Consider the following 17,182-nt stretch of genomic DNA (forward strand, 5'->3'; position numbering starts at 1 on the left):
CAGATTTGATTGTGTCCTGACTCCTTATAACAGAGCTCCTCCATTGTCCTCACTGCTCTGTAACACTCCCCATGCTTGTAATGATATAAACACAGCATCACTTTTCCCATCCAGCTCCAATAGCCCAGGATGTAGTGTATTGGATCCACACAATGGGCCTCAGTTGGCAGAGTAGAGTTCAGCATATTTATGACATGATGAGCCCACTTGCTCATTTTACCTTTTATTGAAGCTTGGCTTCTGCTCAAGTGATGGCTGATCAAGCTTGTTCGCTGTCTTAAAGGGGGCCTGATGATTTTAATCTATATTTAAAACACTTCCACGTGGTAATATGTATGTATATATGTATGTATGATATGTATTGGATATGTTTTAGTGGAAATTTTGCGTACATTTTGCTCCACAGTGACTTTTATAACCTGTTTTTTGAGTCTGTCTGCAAGATGTTTGATTCTGGAAGTTTTCCCAGATTGCAAATGAAACCACAACCCCAACCTCTCCAAAGGTATCATAAATTATCTTCTGTTAAACGTATATCTGGAAAACGAAAGGTATCTCTCAGACACAGTCAAAAGTACACTTCATAAACATCATACAGATTCACCCGGTCACAACACTAGGTACAACTGCACACTCTACACTCTTTAGCTACCTTCGCTGTGTTTACCCAAACTCAGCTGACCTCATACAGAGCTCCTCCTCCTCTGGCGTGACAGAATGTCCAAATAAGTACGTCCACCTCGCTGTGAAGTCACAACGTAGCCAGACCCAGCGAATAGAGGCATCCAAAACTGCGTGCAATCTCACCCCCAAATGGATTAACCTTAGGATTTCACTCTTTGGCATTGTTTAACACAGTGTTTCAAAAACCATAGGCCCATTGTTGGGCCGCCAAAAATATCTGTTTCTCAGCTGTGGTATTCGAGTGTAATACACTTTTCCACCACTCATGGCAGCAATGACAATCTCAAACAAACAGAAGAAGTCTGGAGCTAAAGTCAGAGAAGTTACTAAAGTGCAAAAATTATGACAGAAGTGGTCAAGCCGTATTTTCCTTTGCACTTAAATTTTATGTCACTTTAGTTAAGAAAAATATTCATCATCAATTCAGTTTATTTACTTTAGCACAAAATGTTCAATATTTTCAGTTAGGCAGTATATTTGATTCATACTTTTTTACCTCATCAGCCCGACCTAAGCCCAAGGTTTATGTTAAATAAATAATACTATTTGTGATTAACACTTGGTTTCATATCATTTGACAAGGTTGGAAATTGTAAGTAGGTTACTTACAGTATAATTATTGTATACCATTAAATTTAAAATTAAGATTATTGATTCAAAGTTAACATTTGAGTTGGACCCTCTGCAGTGGAAAAAGTTGGGCTCTGGGGTCAATAAGGTTAAGAACGCCTTGTTTAACACATGTATTCAACATTGTAACAACATTCATAAGTCAGAAAAGACAAATATCATAGGTCCCCTTTAAGTAAAGTTATTTTATTTCTGTGAGTCCTCATGGTTGTATCACTCATATTTGGCCAAAGTTCTGAAAAAGATACATTGGAAACATCTTACTAGTAATCAACAATGTTTTATGTTTACATAAAGGAGTCCTATCCTACATTTCCATGTTTTCAGACGTCTGTGTATGTTTAAAATATTCATTAGTGGTTTTCAACAGGGGTCCTGGGGGGGTGTCGTGAAATTCTTGGCTGATTAGACTTACATTTATTATATATAACGTCAGTTTTATATAAGGTCAGTTTTGTAGCTTCTGTAACGAGCTAAACTGTTTTCAGATGTGTGAACATGATTACACAAGGGTTTTCTAATCATCAATTAGCCTTCTGAGCCAATGAGCAAACACATTGCACCATTAGAACACTGGAGTGATAGTTGCTGGAAATGGGCCTCTATACACCTATGTAGATATAGCACCAAAAACCAGACATTTGCAGCTAGAATAGTCATTTACCACATTAGCAATGTATAGAGTGTATTTCTTTAAAGTTAAGATTAGTTTAAAGTTATCTTCATTGTAAAGTACAGTGCTTTTCCTTCAAAAATAAGGACATTTCAATGTGACCCCAAACTTTTGAACGGTAGTGTAGATAGTACTTTATTGATTCCTTCAGGATAGTTCCCTCAGGAAAATTAAAAATATATACACACATACAGTATATACACTACCGTTCAAAAGTTTGGGGTCACATTGAAATGTCCTTATTTTTGAAGGAAAATCACTGTACTTTTCAATGAAGATAACTTTAAACTAGTCTTAACTTTAAAGAAATACACTCTATACATTGCTAATGTGGTAAATGACTATTCTAGCTGCAAATTTCTGGTTTTTGGTGCAATATCTACATAGGTGTATAGAGGCCCATTTCCAGCAACTATCACTCCAGTGTTCTAATGGTACAATGTGTTTGCTCATTGGCTCAGAAGGCTAATTGATGATTAGAAAACCCTTGTGCAATCATGGTCACACATCTGAAAACAGTTTAGCTTGTTACAGAAGCTACAAAACTGACCTTCCTTTGAGCAGATTGAGTTTCTGGAGCATCACATTTGTGGGGTCAATTAAACGCTCAAAATGGCCAGAAAAAGAGAACTTTCATCTGAAACTCGACAGTCTATTCTTGTTCTTAGAAATGAAGGCTATTCCACAAAATTGTTTGGGTGACCCCAAACTTTTGAACGGTAGTGTACATATATTAACATCCGTCCATCTATTTTCTACCACTTGTACCTTTCGAGGTCGCGGGGGGGCTGGAGCCTATCCCAGCTGCATTCGGGCGGAAGGCGGGGTGCACCCTGGACAAGTCGCCACCTCATTGCAGGGCCAACACAGACATATATATTTATGTATATTTATTTTTATATATATACCTATACATATATTTGTGTATCTATATAGATATATATATATACACACAAACACACGCACACACACACACACACACACTTATGTATTTATGTGTGTGTGTGTGTGTGTGTGTGTGTGTGTGTGTGTGTGTGTGTGTGTGTGTGTGCGCATTTATATTAGTGTATTTATAGTTTGGACACATTTAAATGTCTTTAAACACACATTAACATTGATCCAACACACTGCAGTGAACAGACAAGGACACAGTTGACTGAATAGGTCACAATACACTTTAATGCTTAGTTAGTCCAGAGTTTTGCGGCACGGCTTTTAAAAGGAACCAAAAAAGGGAGCACTTCACCCCGATTCTTGCCTACCTACTTTGGCTGTTTCTGTTAGATTTTTTTACTATTTGCTGATGATCATTAGCACGTAACCGGTTGAGAGGGGTAGCTCTATACAGCTCTAAGAGGTGGTAGGGCACAGGGTTAGAAGCCAGGAGCCAACACTAGACCCTGGCCAATCACAACAATGTAGGTAAATCAAGTGTTTTAGGGGAATAATGCACATTTACCTTGTACTCAAACTATAGTATTTTATTTAAAAAAATAAAATAAAACTGCTATTGTACCCCCGCTAGAATCCTATATCAGTGTAAAAACTCCTACCTGACATGAGCATCTGGGGCTTTGTTAACATTCTGACAACAAATTGGTTGTTATTAAAAAGTGTTCTCCATTCTTTGTGTCCCCATTAGGATTTTGTGCATCACTTCTCTGTGCTGCTCCCAGAGAGCACTACTACTGCCAGGGAGGCCATCCAGCACTGGCTGGACCAGCTGGATCTGGCGCCAGATGGCTACCAAGTTGGCAAGACTATGGTATGTGTTCCTTTGTTACTTAATTGTGAAATCACAATTAAATAAATTCACGGCTTTGGTGACATTTAAAAATATTTAAAGATAGAGATGGGACATATAGGGACGGCGTGGCGAAGTTGGTAGAGTGGCTGTGCCAGCAATCGGAGTGTTGCTGGTAACTGGGGTTCAATTCCCACCTTCTACCTTCCTAGTCACGTCCGTTGTGTCCTTGGGCAAGACACTTCACCCTTTGCCTCTGATGGCTGCTGGTTAGTGCCTTGCATGGCAGCTCCCGCCATCAGTGTGTGAATGTGTGTGTGAATGGGTGAATGTGGAAATACTGTCAAAGCACTTTGAGTACCTTGAAGGTAGAAAAGCGCTATACAAGTATAACCCATTTATCATTTATATAGTTTAAGGGATACATTTTAATTTACAGCAGCCTGGTGTTAATACAACTTGTAAAAAGTATGTGTATATTAGTTTTTTAGTGACCTAAAATGCTAACATGAAAACAAGAGACATTAATGTCTTTCCCATTAAGAAACAACATACCCCAGTCTAAACTTATACAAACACATTACTGTCCGAACAACTACCGTATTTTTCGGAGTATAAGTCGCTCCGGAGTATAAGTCGCACCGGCCGAAAATGCATAATAGAGAAGGAAAAAAAAAAATATAAGTCGCACTGGAGTATAAGTCGCATTTTTTGAGGAAATCTATTTGATAAAACCCAACACCAAGAATAGACATTTGAAAGGCAATTTAAAATAAATAAAGAATAGTGAACAACAAGCTGAATAAGTTTACGGTATATGACGCATAAATAACCAACTGAGAACGTGCCTGGTATGTTAACGTAACATATTATGGTAAGAGTCATTCAAATAACTATAACATATAGAACATGCTATACGTTTACCAAACAATCTGTCACTCCTAATCGCTAAATCCCATGAAATCTTATACGTCTAGTCTCTTACGTGAATGAGCTAAGTAATATTATTTGATATTTTACGGTAATGGGTTAATAATTTCACACACAAGTCGCTCCTGAGTATAAGTCACACCCCCGGCCAAACTATGAAAAAAACTGCGACTTATAGTCCGAAAAATACGGTAAGCTATTCAATTGTGCACATTGAACCCACAAGCTGCGCTGTCTTAGTATAAACTCAGAGAGACAAACAAAAATCAGTCTTAGCCTGGGCCCCTGGAGGGGGAGTCCAGACTGAAGCCAAGGAAAACTTTTTTCATTTTATTTTCATAAAATAATTTTTGCTGATGATACAAATTTGTTTACCTCACACAGGAGCCTCCACAATCTACAAGTAACTGTCAATTCAGAGCTTGTGAAAGTGGATTCCTGGTTCAAATGCAATAAGCTCTCACTTAATGTTAATAAAACAAATTTTATTCTATGTCATTCTAATAAAAACCAGACAAATACTGAGTACTGCCATGTCAACATCAATGGGCAGGAAATACAGAGAGTGTATTCCACAAAATTCCTGGGGTCATCATTGACGAATACCTCAATTTCAAATGTCACATTAGCCATCTGTTAAACAAATTATCCAAATATGTTGGCCTGTTCTTTCACCTTCGTCATTATCTTCCTCTGTATGCTCTACTTACCCTATATAAAACTCTCTTTGAACCACATCTAAACTACTGTAATGTCATCTGGTGTAACACCTTCCCTACTTACCTTCACAAATTAGAATCCATGCAAAAGAAAATCATACGGGCCCTGTCATGGTCCAAGTTTAATGCCCCCACTCGACATCTATTCCATAATTATCATCTCTTAAGACTGACAGAGTTCAATATTTATCACAATGCTTGTTTAACCTATCAAGTCATTCACAGGCTGAATCTTAGGCTCTGTAGCTTGGTTCCTATCTACCATCCCCAGCATGCCCACAACACTCGTAACTTAGATCTGATATCAGGTAAACTTCGTCTACTGGCTTGTACCGCTCGAAGTGTTGTATGCAGGTGACCAAAGATTTGGAACCGGCTTAATGAGAGCCTCAAGATGCGGTATCCATTCTCCAACTTCAAAAAGAAACTGAAAACTTACCTATTAACCACCTATCTCTAATGCCTCATGTGGGGTTGACTACTGTTGGGTTTTGCATGGTCGAATGAATGTATGTATGTATGTGTATGCATGCTTTAGTACTATTATCTTGTGTTTATCATATAGCGTTGTTGTTTTTTTGTTGTTGTTGTTGTGCTTGTTACCATTTTTCATCATTCCATGTATATACTGTCCTCTGGACCCCCTGTCAAAAGCTTCTTCTAGCTTATTTGGGGGACCATTTTCACTTACCAATTCTTTAAATGATATTCAATACTATTATAATTGTTTTATGGTATTGTGAATAAACTTGAAATTTAAATTTAAATTTAATTTTAAAAAAACTCTAGCCATAGCACACATAAACATGTGCGTAAGAGGAAAACATCAAACATCAAAGAACACAAAGGACATTAAATACATTAAAAGAGCAGAGCTGATGCAACCAGCCAGTTCTACACACAGCCACAAAAGTAAAACAACAACAACAAAAAAACATATACACTGTGGTGGCCTCTGCGGTGTTCCACGCCATCGTCTGCTGGGGTTGGGGGGAGCATGGCCAGAGACAGGAGCAGACCCAACAAAGCAACCAAGAGAGCCAACTCCACCCTCGGTCGCCCACCAGCTCTCGGCCAGTGTCCAGTCCGCATGGATGAGCGAGGATGCGTGCAAGGAGACCGAGGTGTGCGATACCTGCTCATTCAGCCAAGACACTGTGAAGCCCGTCTGTCCCGGCACTCAGCGCTAGCTCCGCAGCCCTTTCTCTTCATCCGCATCTCCTCCAGTCTCTCCAAACGGACTCTGGTGTGGCAGAGACCCAGCAGTTGGTCTCCATGGCCAAAAGGCTCCCGGGAGGCAGATCCATAAGTCCACAAAAAAGCACAGCAGAAGTCACGAAATTGGCAACCCTTGTCGCACAGTCCCAAAGGGTGCCAAACCAAAAGGCAAAAAAAAAAACCACATGAAAACAAGAGGGAAACATCAGCAACACAAACGGATGATACAAGAGCACAGAGCTCCTGCCAACAGCAGCCACTACAGCGGCGCCATCTTGGGAAAAAAAAACAAAAAAACATGACATCTCATTTGTGATCATTGCTACAATGAAAGTTGAACACAAAGTGTGGCAATGCAGGTGTTACACATTTAGTTGTTGCATTCTTTAACAAGCAGATGGATAATACTATGCTTGTGTGTCAATAATGCTGCCGTGCCCGTTGTGCCTTCTAGGGGTGTGGATGTTGCCATCACAGAAACAAATGCTGATGTAGTCTCTAATATATAGGTTTAACCTCGCTCGGCCCATTAAATTACATGCACCTAAAGGAAATACGGTTGAGTGTAATATTACTTCAGTCAATGTGAGGATGTAATGAAGACTGTCCCATATTTGGAGTCTTCTACATGAATGAGGGTCCATGCCTTTGGGATGCTGTCTATATAATTAGAAGTTCATACCTGACATTTTTGTGGCCATGTGTCAGAGATGTCTGATGTGTGTGTACGTGTGCTTCTCATCGGAGGAGTGTGGGTTTATATCGCCCAACCTCGGTCTTCATTAAGCCAACGTTACCTGGTTCTGACTGCATGGTCCTCACAGGTGTTTCTGCGTGAGTCAGAGCGTCAGCAGCTGCAGGCCTTCCTCCACGGTGAAGTTCTCCGGCTCATCGTCATGCTGCAGCAGAGATTCAGATCCCGACTGGAGAGGAAGCAGTTTGTCAGGATGAGAGAAGCGGCAATTTGCATCCAGGTACACTTCTTTCTGCTTTACTCCTTTCCTCTCTGTGGCCCTTAAATAGTCTGTTTTATTGTATTCTTTTCCAACATCTGCTTCTGCAATAATGTTTTATTTTCAAGAATGTTGTTGATATCAAGGTATTTTTTTTAAGATTTTGAAAAAATCACTCAAAAGTTGAAAATACAAGTTTTTATTTACGTTCGTTTGTTCATCCGGATGCAACGTGACAAATAATTACTTTTAAAGTTGTATACATAGTAAGGTAAAATGATAATAGTTTGCTTGCAGTGTGAATGGAACTACATTTCTATAAATACATTAAAAAAGTATTAACTAGTTGAAGAATAAAAGTTAGGATCACTGATAAGTGATGGCCAGACAAGCTCACAATAACATGAAGGCCAATAATCACATTGATAGGGACACAAAATGAGTTGTATGCCAATTTCCAAAATGTCAAGCGATATGTGTAATTGATTGATTATGAAGACGTTTTTGCTTATTCTATATTCAACACTTATTTATGAACCGTTTCTATCCAATTATTTTGTTCCAGTATTTACTCATACATTCATCTTTAATTTTACTTATTTATTCTGTTTAATTCTGTAACGTTATTCTCACTGAATATTTGTTTAATCATTATCGTTCAACATTTTCAACTTTTTGCCTTTATAGCTGCACTAGCCATGTTCCCATATCCCGTTCTGAGCAGTGTTGATTTTGACAGCAGCTTTTTATTTTGTTTTAGTCAGTCTTTTGACAAAAATTTAATTTACTGTAGTTTTAGTCATATTTCAGTCATCTGAATTGATTTAATTTTAGTTTAGTTTTAAAACTACAGTACATATTCTTCACTAAAATATAAAGTGTTAGATTATTTACATACACAAAGTTGTATAAAAAAAACTGTTGTCAATTTGGAATGCATAACTTATAAATTATCTTTTAACTATGACATTCAATAACGTTGTAACTTTTTTTTGTTCCATCATTAAAATGTAATGTGTACATTTTATCATGTCGGTCAAATATTTATTTAGCCAATTATCCATCCATCCATTTTCTACCGCTTGTCCCTTTCGGGGTCGCAGGGGGTGCTGGAGCCTATCTCATGACCAAACAAAAAGATCACTGATCTATAGTTTGATTTAAAAAAAAACAAAAAAAAACACACTCTCAACACCAGTGAACAGTGCATGTAAATATGTGTGCTTTTATTTGTTGACTAAATTCCCATTTAATTTTGTCATTGTTTTAGTCTACGTGCATTTGTTTTGATTCGTTAACCTATTTTAGTCAGGGGAAAATAGTTTGTTGCCGATAACTAAGAGGAACATTTTTAGTCAACAAAATAAACACTGCTTTTTAGTTTTATCTGCTTTTTTGTGTATTTTTCGCTTGACTATTTTCCTTCTTTTCTTTCCACTTTTAGAGATGGTGGCGGTTGTACCGACCCACAGAAAACGTGGAAAACCAAATAGACCAGAACACCCATCAGGAGGCAGCACTGTGCCTGCAGACCCACTGGAGGGGCTACCGTGAACGTCAGAAGTTTAGGTTGTGGAAAGAGGCGGCACTGGTCCTTCAGAGGGCATGGCGACTGTGGCTCTGTCGGCGCTGCACGGCAACTCTGGCCATTCAGACAGCCTGGCGCTGTCATCGAGCCAGAGAAGACTATTTGCGTCTTTATGCTGCTGTGATGCAACTACAGGCTTTAGGCCGAGGCTACCTGGCACGAGAGGGGTAAGCAATACTACATTAGATTATTTTTACTATCGCTCTGCTTTGTTTGTAGTGTTTTGTAATAGTTTAAACAACATACCAAAAATAACATTGTTGGAAAGGTAGAATAATGTTTGCAAAACAGTTTTCTGGGGTACCGTAAATCCCGGACTATAAAGCGCAACTTTTTTCCCCCACTCTTTGAATCATGTGGTGTATTTTTTTCCAAGTTAACGAGCTTCACGTGCTGCCAATACATTTTTTAAAATTAAAAACAATAAAAAATTAAAACATCCTGAATCAGAAAATTACACAAAAAAACTAGAATATGCAATTTTGGGACAAAATGCGTGTGAATGCTGAAATGCTAACGTTGCTAACTTGCCAACAGTTATAAAAGGTCAAGTACCAAGTTAAATGGCTATTAAGCTTGCACATGTAAAATTAGCTTTAACAGTTAGAATGCTAGCATGCTAACAGTTGGCGTGTGTCAAGTACCAAGTTATGAGTCTGAGGTGTTCGGCTGCAAAATTGGCTATAAAAGTTAGCTTCTGTTAAGTACCACGTTAAATGGCTCTAGGGCATTCGCCTGCAAAATTGACAAAAAAAGTTAACACGTTAATGTTAGCATGGTAACAGTTAGCATGTGTCAAGTACCACGTAAAGTGGCTCTGGAGCGTTCGCCTGCAAAATTTACAAAAAAAGTTAGCACGTTAATGTTATCATGCTAACAGTTAGCATGTGTCAAGTACCAAGTTATATGAGTCTGAAGCGTTCAGCTGCAAAGTTGGTTAAAAAATTTAGCATGCCAAAGTTATTAATGCTGCCTGGGGTTTCAGCCAATCAGAGGCCACGATACTGAACAGCACGCTTGGATTGGTTTTGTCTCATGTAGTGGCCAATCCTACTGTAATATTGGTATTTTTGCTTCATTCAGCAATTTTTATGCTTGAAAAGGCTTAATTTATGTCAAATGTTCTGTTCTGTTACCGATAACACAAAGCTAAGATGTATATATTAAAGTACATTGGTTTGCTTGTAGCATTTTTAATGTGCAAAATGTATCAAAGTGGCACCCGCATTTGATTTATGTGGGCCTTGCTGGAAATAGTTTGGACACCCCTGCATTAGACCAATGAAATTGCTGAACGGGCCACGGTGGACCAATTAAAATGTTTACTAGTGTGTGAATGTTGTCTGTCTGTGTTGGACCTGCAATGAGGTGGCGACTTGTCCAGGGTGTACCCCGCCTTCCGCCCGAATGCAACTGAGATAGGCTCCAGTACCCCCCCACACCCCATTTTTTTGTTCAAATTGTTAGTATAAACTGATACTGTATCTTTGACTTTAAACCACGTTCATGCCCTTTTTTTATCTCCAGTGTCAAAGTATTGAGAGAACAGAAGCTGAAGGAGAAGCTGCTTCAGCGACAGAATGGACAGGTGGACTTTTTGCCAGAGGACGACGCCCCTGAGCGAGTCACAGTTGTGGATCCCCGCACCTGTGAAGACCCCTTTTGTGAAGAAGGTGAAAGTACTGTCAGTATTCTCAGCCGCATTGATGGGGAGTTGAAGGAGGAAGGCACCTCAGAGGCACCTCCCTCTGTCGCCACCTCTGCAGTGGTGGTGCGAGAGAAGATCAGAGCTGCAGATGAGCTCAGTCAGAAAGCCACTCGGGCCAAGAGAGAGAGCCGGCGAATGCGAGAGCTCGAACAAGCCAAATTCAGCCTGGAGCTCCTGAAAGTCCGTTCCACCTGTAGTGGAAACTCCCCTCCTTCTGAAGAAATGTGCTCGTCTGTTGAACTGGTACCGACTCCTCCTCTCTGTTCACCACAAGGCACTCCTGACAGCCAGAGCTCCAAAGGCAGCTTTGAGCTTTTAAGTATTGAAGATGCTCCCAAAGCTACAGAGGAGGTGACGGACAGTGACGACCTGTGCTCCCCTACTGGTTCAGTCACGCTGCCAGAGTCAAGTATAGAGGCTCTCTCTTTAAACCCAAAGACAGAAGATCTGAACGGGGTGCGGACTTCAGAGCCTGCACTCTCCTCCACACATCCGCCCAAACTCCAAAACTACCTCCCGACCTTTTACGTCCCTTCTTGTGAAAGCAGCACTGCCGCTTCCTGTCTTCCTCCTGGGGAGCCAGTAGAAAACACAGAGATCGTTGTCTCCACAACTACGACAATCAAACCTCTCAAGGAACGGCATGACTCAACACGTCGGCCAGTAGTGGTGCTCATCAGTATGCAGAAAGAAACTCCATTAAGCGAAGAGCTGAGCGAGCTGGTCAAGGTTCATGACTTGAGACAAGCCCCGACTTCTCTGCCTCGTGCCCTCCCGCAAGCTGACCAAGTGGTCTTGGAGAAGCTGGTGCGGCTGAATGAAGAGAAGAAGGTGAGGCAGCGTAATCAGCAACAGCAGAATGAGAGGGAGATGATGGAGCAGATAAGACAACAGAAAGAAGCGCTGGAACGTCAGCGTCTTTTCTTTGCTCAGTTTGAGAAAGATATGTTTGAGAAACAGAGAGGAGAGGCTCTTCAGAAGATTCAGCAGAGCCGACATGGTGGACCTGCTGCCTCCGGTAGAACACCCAGACCCAACTCTCTGTTCATTGAGAGAACATCCGGGCCAGTTCCTCATGGCAGAACGCAGTCGGATTCCTCAGTAACATCGGTACACTCCCCAAAAGCGGGGCGTACTCACAGCAGTGCCCCTAAAGCCCAGGTACTTCCTCCTCCACCTGCTACTGCCCACATAGAACGGCGTAAGGAAAGCAAACCTGTTCCTGAAGGTTGGGCCCCCAAACTCACCCTGGAGTCAAAAGATGGCACGACCAGAGTAAGACCAGCTTCCAAAAAGGTGCAACGCAGTCAAGACTCGACAGTTGGTCTGTCAGGCAAGCCAGGAAACATATTCTTCTCACCCAAGGACAAAGTAACCTTTGTCAAGTGAGTATTCGATTATGAAACCGTTTTTCATTGGGTGTTATTTAATAAATTAAGTAAATGTGTTTGGGTTTAAATGGGAACTACACTTTTTGGGGGGGAATTTATTCATTCAGAATTTAATGTATGTGAGACAAGAACCCACATCTTTCCATTGTCTTTGCAAACTGTGAAAAACTGCTAGTAAGAGGTGGCTAACAATGCAGGTAATGGGGTTACGATCTATTCTGCCTACAGCTGGGTTGCATATGACATCATATCTGTTTTTCTTCTTCGCGGCTTAATTCACACGATGGTCGAGCAGCTTGAGCGTAGCAATAAAACAAGTGAGTGTAGAGTTTGAGCAGAAAATGCCGTTTTGCTGTTCTGTTCTTGGGTTATTCCAGTCGTTCAAATAGAGAGATAGGAACAAGCTTTCATAGAGTCCCTAAAGAAGTGGTTCTCAAAGGTAATAAAGTCAGGGATTGATGAAAGTGCGTCGAAGGAAATGGCTCTTAAAAATATCACTTTCATCATCTTGTGGTCGTGTCTGCAGCGATCACTTTGTAAAATGTTTGTTTGAGAAACTCTGTTTATTCTCTACTATATTAGTAGTGTTTGAGAGCAGAACTAAACGTAAGAAAAAGGACAAGCGATCGCATTAGTTTGTGTTCTTTTGTGGTTGCTATGCCTAAATATAACAACGAAAACCTGGCTGTGCAAATAAACTAACGTCATGTTAAGTCCTAGTAATAAATATTGTGATTGTTGGGCAAATCCATCGTATGTCCATTTTCGTAACAGAAACTAAACGCTTAGTTGTTGTTGTGCAAGAAAACCAAGTGCTTTATTCGAAAGGGATGATCACATTATAAAGTCTTTGGTGCTAATCGTTAGCATCAAGAAAATATATTTAATTGTATTAATAAACTAATTAATAAACACTGAATAAATCTCTTGTGGGATGAGTTTGCTGAGTATAAAAATGTACCTGAAATTGTTGAATAAAATAAACTGCTGTTCTAAATGTGTCCACTGGATGTCAATATAGCAATTCTTTGTAGATGATGCTACATATGTTTAAAATAAACCACATGATGTTAGGATGTCTGTTGAGGAAAATGATCAAACTACATAAATAACATCCTGTAATTTGATTTTGATATAATTGTTTTATCTTGATATATTGAACATTTACAATAATGAGTTGACTGATGAACATTATCACATAATTTATTCAGAAAATATAAATAGTGACAAATAAAGATAGAACAACATGTAAGTGTAAAAAAAACAACAACATTATGATTTTTACAATTTCAGAATGCGCTTGTTCTATTTTTAATCAAAGGAAATAATCTGAAGTTGTCTCTATTTTTAAGTTATAATGCCATAATTTTACCAGTCCGGCCTACTTGGGAGTAGATGTTTCTCCATGTGGCCCCCGATCTAAAATGAGTTTGACACCCCTGGTCTAGAGCCACTGTGCAAATTATTGTTCAGGTTGCCTTTTTTGTGTGTGTTTAATTTAATGTTATTTTTTTTACTACTTGCACTTCAGATTCGACAGCAACAAAAACACCAAAGAGGCGCCCCAGGCCATTCCCACAGAGGGACCCTTATATGCCTCCAGACTGCCTAAAGGAGCAAAAACACGAGATGTAAGCAACCTTACACATTTTTTAAGCTATATAAAGTATAGCATTTATTGTATTATAGCTTTTTATTCCCTGAATGACTAAATGTATTTTGGTGGCCTATTTCTGTGTTGCACTAAAAGTGGTGCACCCCAACAGACGGCAACACAGGTCTTTTCACATTCAAACGTCATTATCACTTGTGGTAAACTCCAGGTTGGCAGAGCGGGCCAAAAAAAGAAAGCCCGAATGTCACGGACTCGCTCCGACTTCCTCACCCGCGCCCCCATCCTTTCTGTCGGGGGCGATTCCGACGAGGATGATTATGACGGCACCGGCCCCCAACATTCCCCTGTAGCCCTCTTCAAGCAGAGCTCCACCGATGAAGGCTTAGGAGGCTCCTGTTTCAGTGACTCCGACATGGTAACAGGCGCCATTGATGCCAATCCTGGCCCTCCACACGTTCTTCACATCTGCTTCTCTTCTTCTAACCCCACAGTATAGAGACCTCTCTTTATTCTACTGAGATTCCACATCTGTTTTAGTCTAATGACTCAGCGGAAGACACATTTTGAATTGCCTCGCCGCCCCCTGAAAAAAAAAAACTTGTCGTCAAGGAGAATAAATCATCGGTTGTGATAAAAAGTGTTTGCCTTATTAATCAAAAGGTCACAAACCCTTGCAACAGTATTAAGATGAAAGCTGGCAATTTCTGAAATGTGTTTTCCCAAACCTTTGTGGCTTTTCTAACATAACTTTGACCTTTTTCACAGGTTTCTTTTCTCGCAGACTCCTAAACAATATTTGCATGTTTGAGTTTCCTCTTTAGATATGAGCTCAGTATGTGATGGCTCTTCTTCACCACTTAAATCAGGGGTGTCCAAAGTGTGGCCCGTTTGCACAGTCTTGGCATTCTCTTAATGAGCTTCAAGAGGTAGTCACCTGAAATGATTTTCACTTCACATGTGTACTTGAAGCTCATCGGGAGAATGCCATGAGTGTGCAAAGCAGTAATCAGAGCAAAGGGTGGCTATTTTGAAGAAATTAGAATATAAAACATACTATTTCACTTTTTTTTGTTAAGTACATACAGTAACTCCACATGTGTTCATTCATAGTTGTGATGCCTTCAGTGACAATCTACAATGTAAATAGTCATGAAAATATAGAAAACACATTGAATGAGAAGGTGTGTCCAAACTTTTGGCCTGTACTATATATATATATATATATATACACACACATATATATATATATATATATATATATATATATATATATATATATATATATATATATATATATATATATATATATATATATATATATATATATATATACACACACATACACATATATACGCAATATTTTTAGTGTGCTAAATCCCTGGTGTAATAATGATACCAACATTAATCAAGAATACAAAAAAACATTGTACATCGTATCGTTTTTGTTGTTGCGTTTTGATGTATGTATGGACCTCAGGATGGAGAGACGGCAGGCAGGTGACAGCGCTCAGACCAAAGTAGTGGTAGCAAATGGAGTCAAACAGGAAGTGGAAGCAAAATTAGAGCGCTGGACAGGAAATAATACAAAATACAATAAACTAATACTAACTGTCATGTGAGATCATGATAGGTTTTAAGATTGTGAATGTACAAAAAAAAAAAGTACAAAGTGACGCCTACAGCCTTTACATTTTGTATTTGTGGCCCTCGCTGGAAAAAGTTTGGACACACCTGACTTAAACCCTTCTCTCTGTCAACTATTCCTAAAAAATGTGTTATCAGGAGATGACACTGTGCATGATACAAGTATAGCTTTGAAACACTCTGTAATGCTGCCATCTACTGACAGGATGGCGGTATAAACCCCACAGAAATGTTTCAGGCAAATGTGCGGCTAAATCAATTTTAAACGTTCTCCCACGTTATGTTATTGCAGCCCTCAGGCTCAGAGGAAAGAAAGAATCTGCACAAAGTTTTGTCATCGGGAGATTTGGAAAAAAAAGCGGACTCCTTGCGCAAGAACTCCCAGGACGGAAGGTTGGTATTAATTTAGCCATTACCTATTGTAATGTTTACGTGTCAGTCACAGTTTTTGTTAATACGTGTACTTCTTAACAGAGTTCGTGGGAAGATGCGTTTCTGGGGCAAGACCAAGCACAGTGATAAGAAGAGAGAGAAGCTGATGTGTGTGGATTCTTTGGACGGAGAGGATGGGGACACCGGGCCCTTGCTGAGAGAAGGTCATCCATCTCAGTGCCTTTACACTTTGAGAAGATTATCACTCACAGAGCTTCTATTTTTCGCCCGACAGGTCAAGAAAACCTGTCGCCGCGCTGCAGTCCAGACCTGACATTGGAGCGTGGCTACAGAGACTTGAAAGAGAACAAGGAACCGTCTCCCAAAGTGAAGCGAAGGCGGAGCGTAAAGATCAGCAATGTGGCGTTGGAGCCCACTCAGTGTCAAAATGACGCCCTGCAGATCCTCACCTGCATCAACGACTACAGGAGCATGAATGACTTCCTCATGAAAAAGGTAAGCAGTATCTTGTATGGCATTGCACGTAAAAAAAAAAAAAAAACTTTCCGTGCATTTGGCCTCTCTGCGCAGGTGCATACTCATTTTGCGCACAGACTAATTTTATGTTTTTGCTCGGCTGCTCGATTTGTGCTAGCGATGTGTCTTTCTCTTTCTCCGTAAGTGTGACGTTTCATCCTTTTGGCACTTTGGAGCTTGCATTGGAAAAGCGGCCCAGCAACCTCCCCTCCTTTTTGATTGGTCACTTTAAACCAGGGGTTCCCTAACTTTTTTACTGGGGGGCCGCATTTGGTTAAAAAAATTGGGTCGGGGGCCAGGCTGTACATATATATATATATATATATATATATATATAAACACATTTTTGTCATTTAACATCAATTAACATTGATGTTCATCAACATCTAACATTGTCACGTTATCGATGGGAAAATTCATTTTTAGACAATATGATTTGCCTGAGCGGCTAGGAGACACAGAGAGTAACAAGCAGTAGAAAATGGATTAGAAATGAAAGATTAAAAAATAATAATAATTTAAAAAATATATATATATATTAGGGCTGCAACAACTAATCGATTAAATCGATTAAAATCGATTATTAAAATAGTTGACGATTAATTTAGTCATTGATTCGTTGGATCTATGCCATGCGCATGCGCAGATGTTTTTTTGGGGGTTTTTTTTTTATATAAAAAAAAAAAAATATTATTATTTTATTTTTCTTACTAAACCTTTATTTATAAACTGCAACATTTGCAAACAGCTGAGAAACAATAATCAAAATAAGTATG

The 17,182-nt window shown here is 39.6% G+C and overlaps 1 protein-coding gene across 8 annotated transcripts in view; it reads left to right on the plus strand.

Moving 5' to 3' along the window:
• Positions 1 to 17,182, plus strand: part of myo9aa (myosin IXAa) — a 220,808-nt gene that overhangs the window by 183,189 nt on the left and 20,437 nt on the right. For 7 of the 8 annotated variants that reach the window (XM_062032142.1, XM_062032150.1, XM_062032157.1 and 4 more), the window contains 9 exons: positions 3,630 to 3,752; positions 7,423 to 7,572; positions 8,996 to 9,306; positions 10,667 to 12,232; positions 13,770 to 13,869; positions 14,062 to 14,268; positions 15,790 to 15,890; positions 15,972 to 16,093; positions 16,165 to 16,385. In XM_062032142.1, the coding sequence (XP_061888126.1) occupies positions 3,630 to 3,752; positions 7,423 to 7,572; positions 8,996 to 9,306; positions 10,667 to 12,232; positions 13,770 to 13,869; positions 14,062 to 14,268; positions 15,790 to 15,890; positions 15,972 to 16,093; positions 16,165 to 16,385 (2,901 nt within the window). The remainder of the gene's footprint in view (positions 1 to 3,629; positions 3,753 to 7,422; positions 7,573 to 8,995; positions 9,307 to 10,666; positions 12,233 to 13,769; positions 13,870 to 14,061; positions 14,269 to 15,789; positions 15,891 to 15,971; positions 16,094 to 16,164; positions 16,386 to 17,182) is intronic. The other variant, XM_062032189.1, reaches the window with a different exon arrangement.

This window comes from Entelurus aequoreus, linkage group LG02, assembly GCF_033978785.1.
Source record: "Entelurus aequoreus isolate RoL-2023_Sb linkage group LG02, RoL_Eaeq_v1.1, whole genome shotgun sequence".
NCBI lineage: Eukaryota > Metazoa > Chordata > Actinopteri > Syngnathiformes > Syngnathidae > Entelurus > Entelurus aequoreus.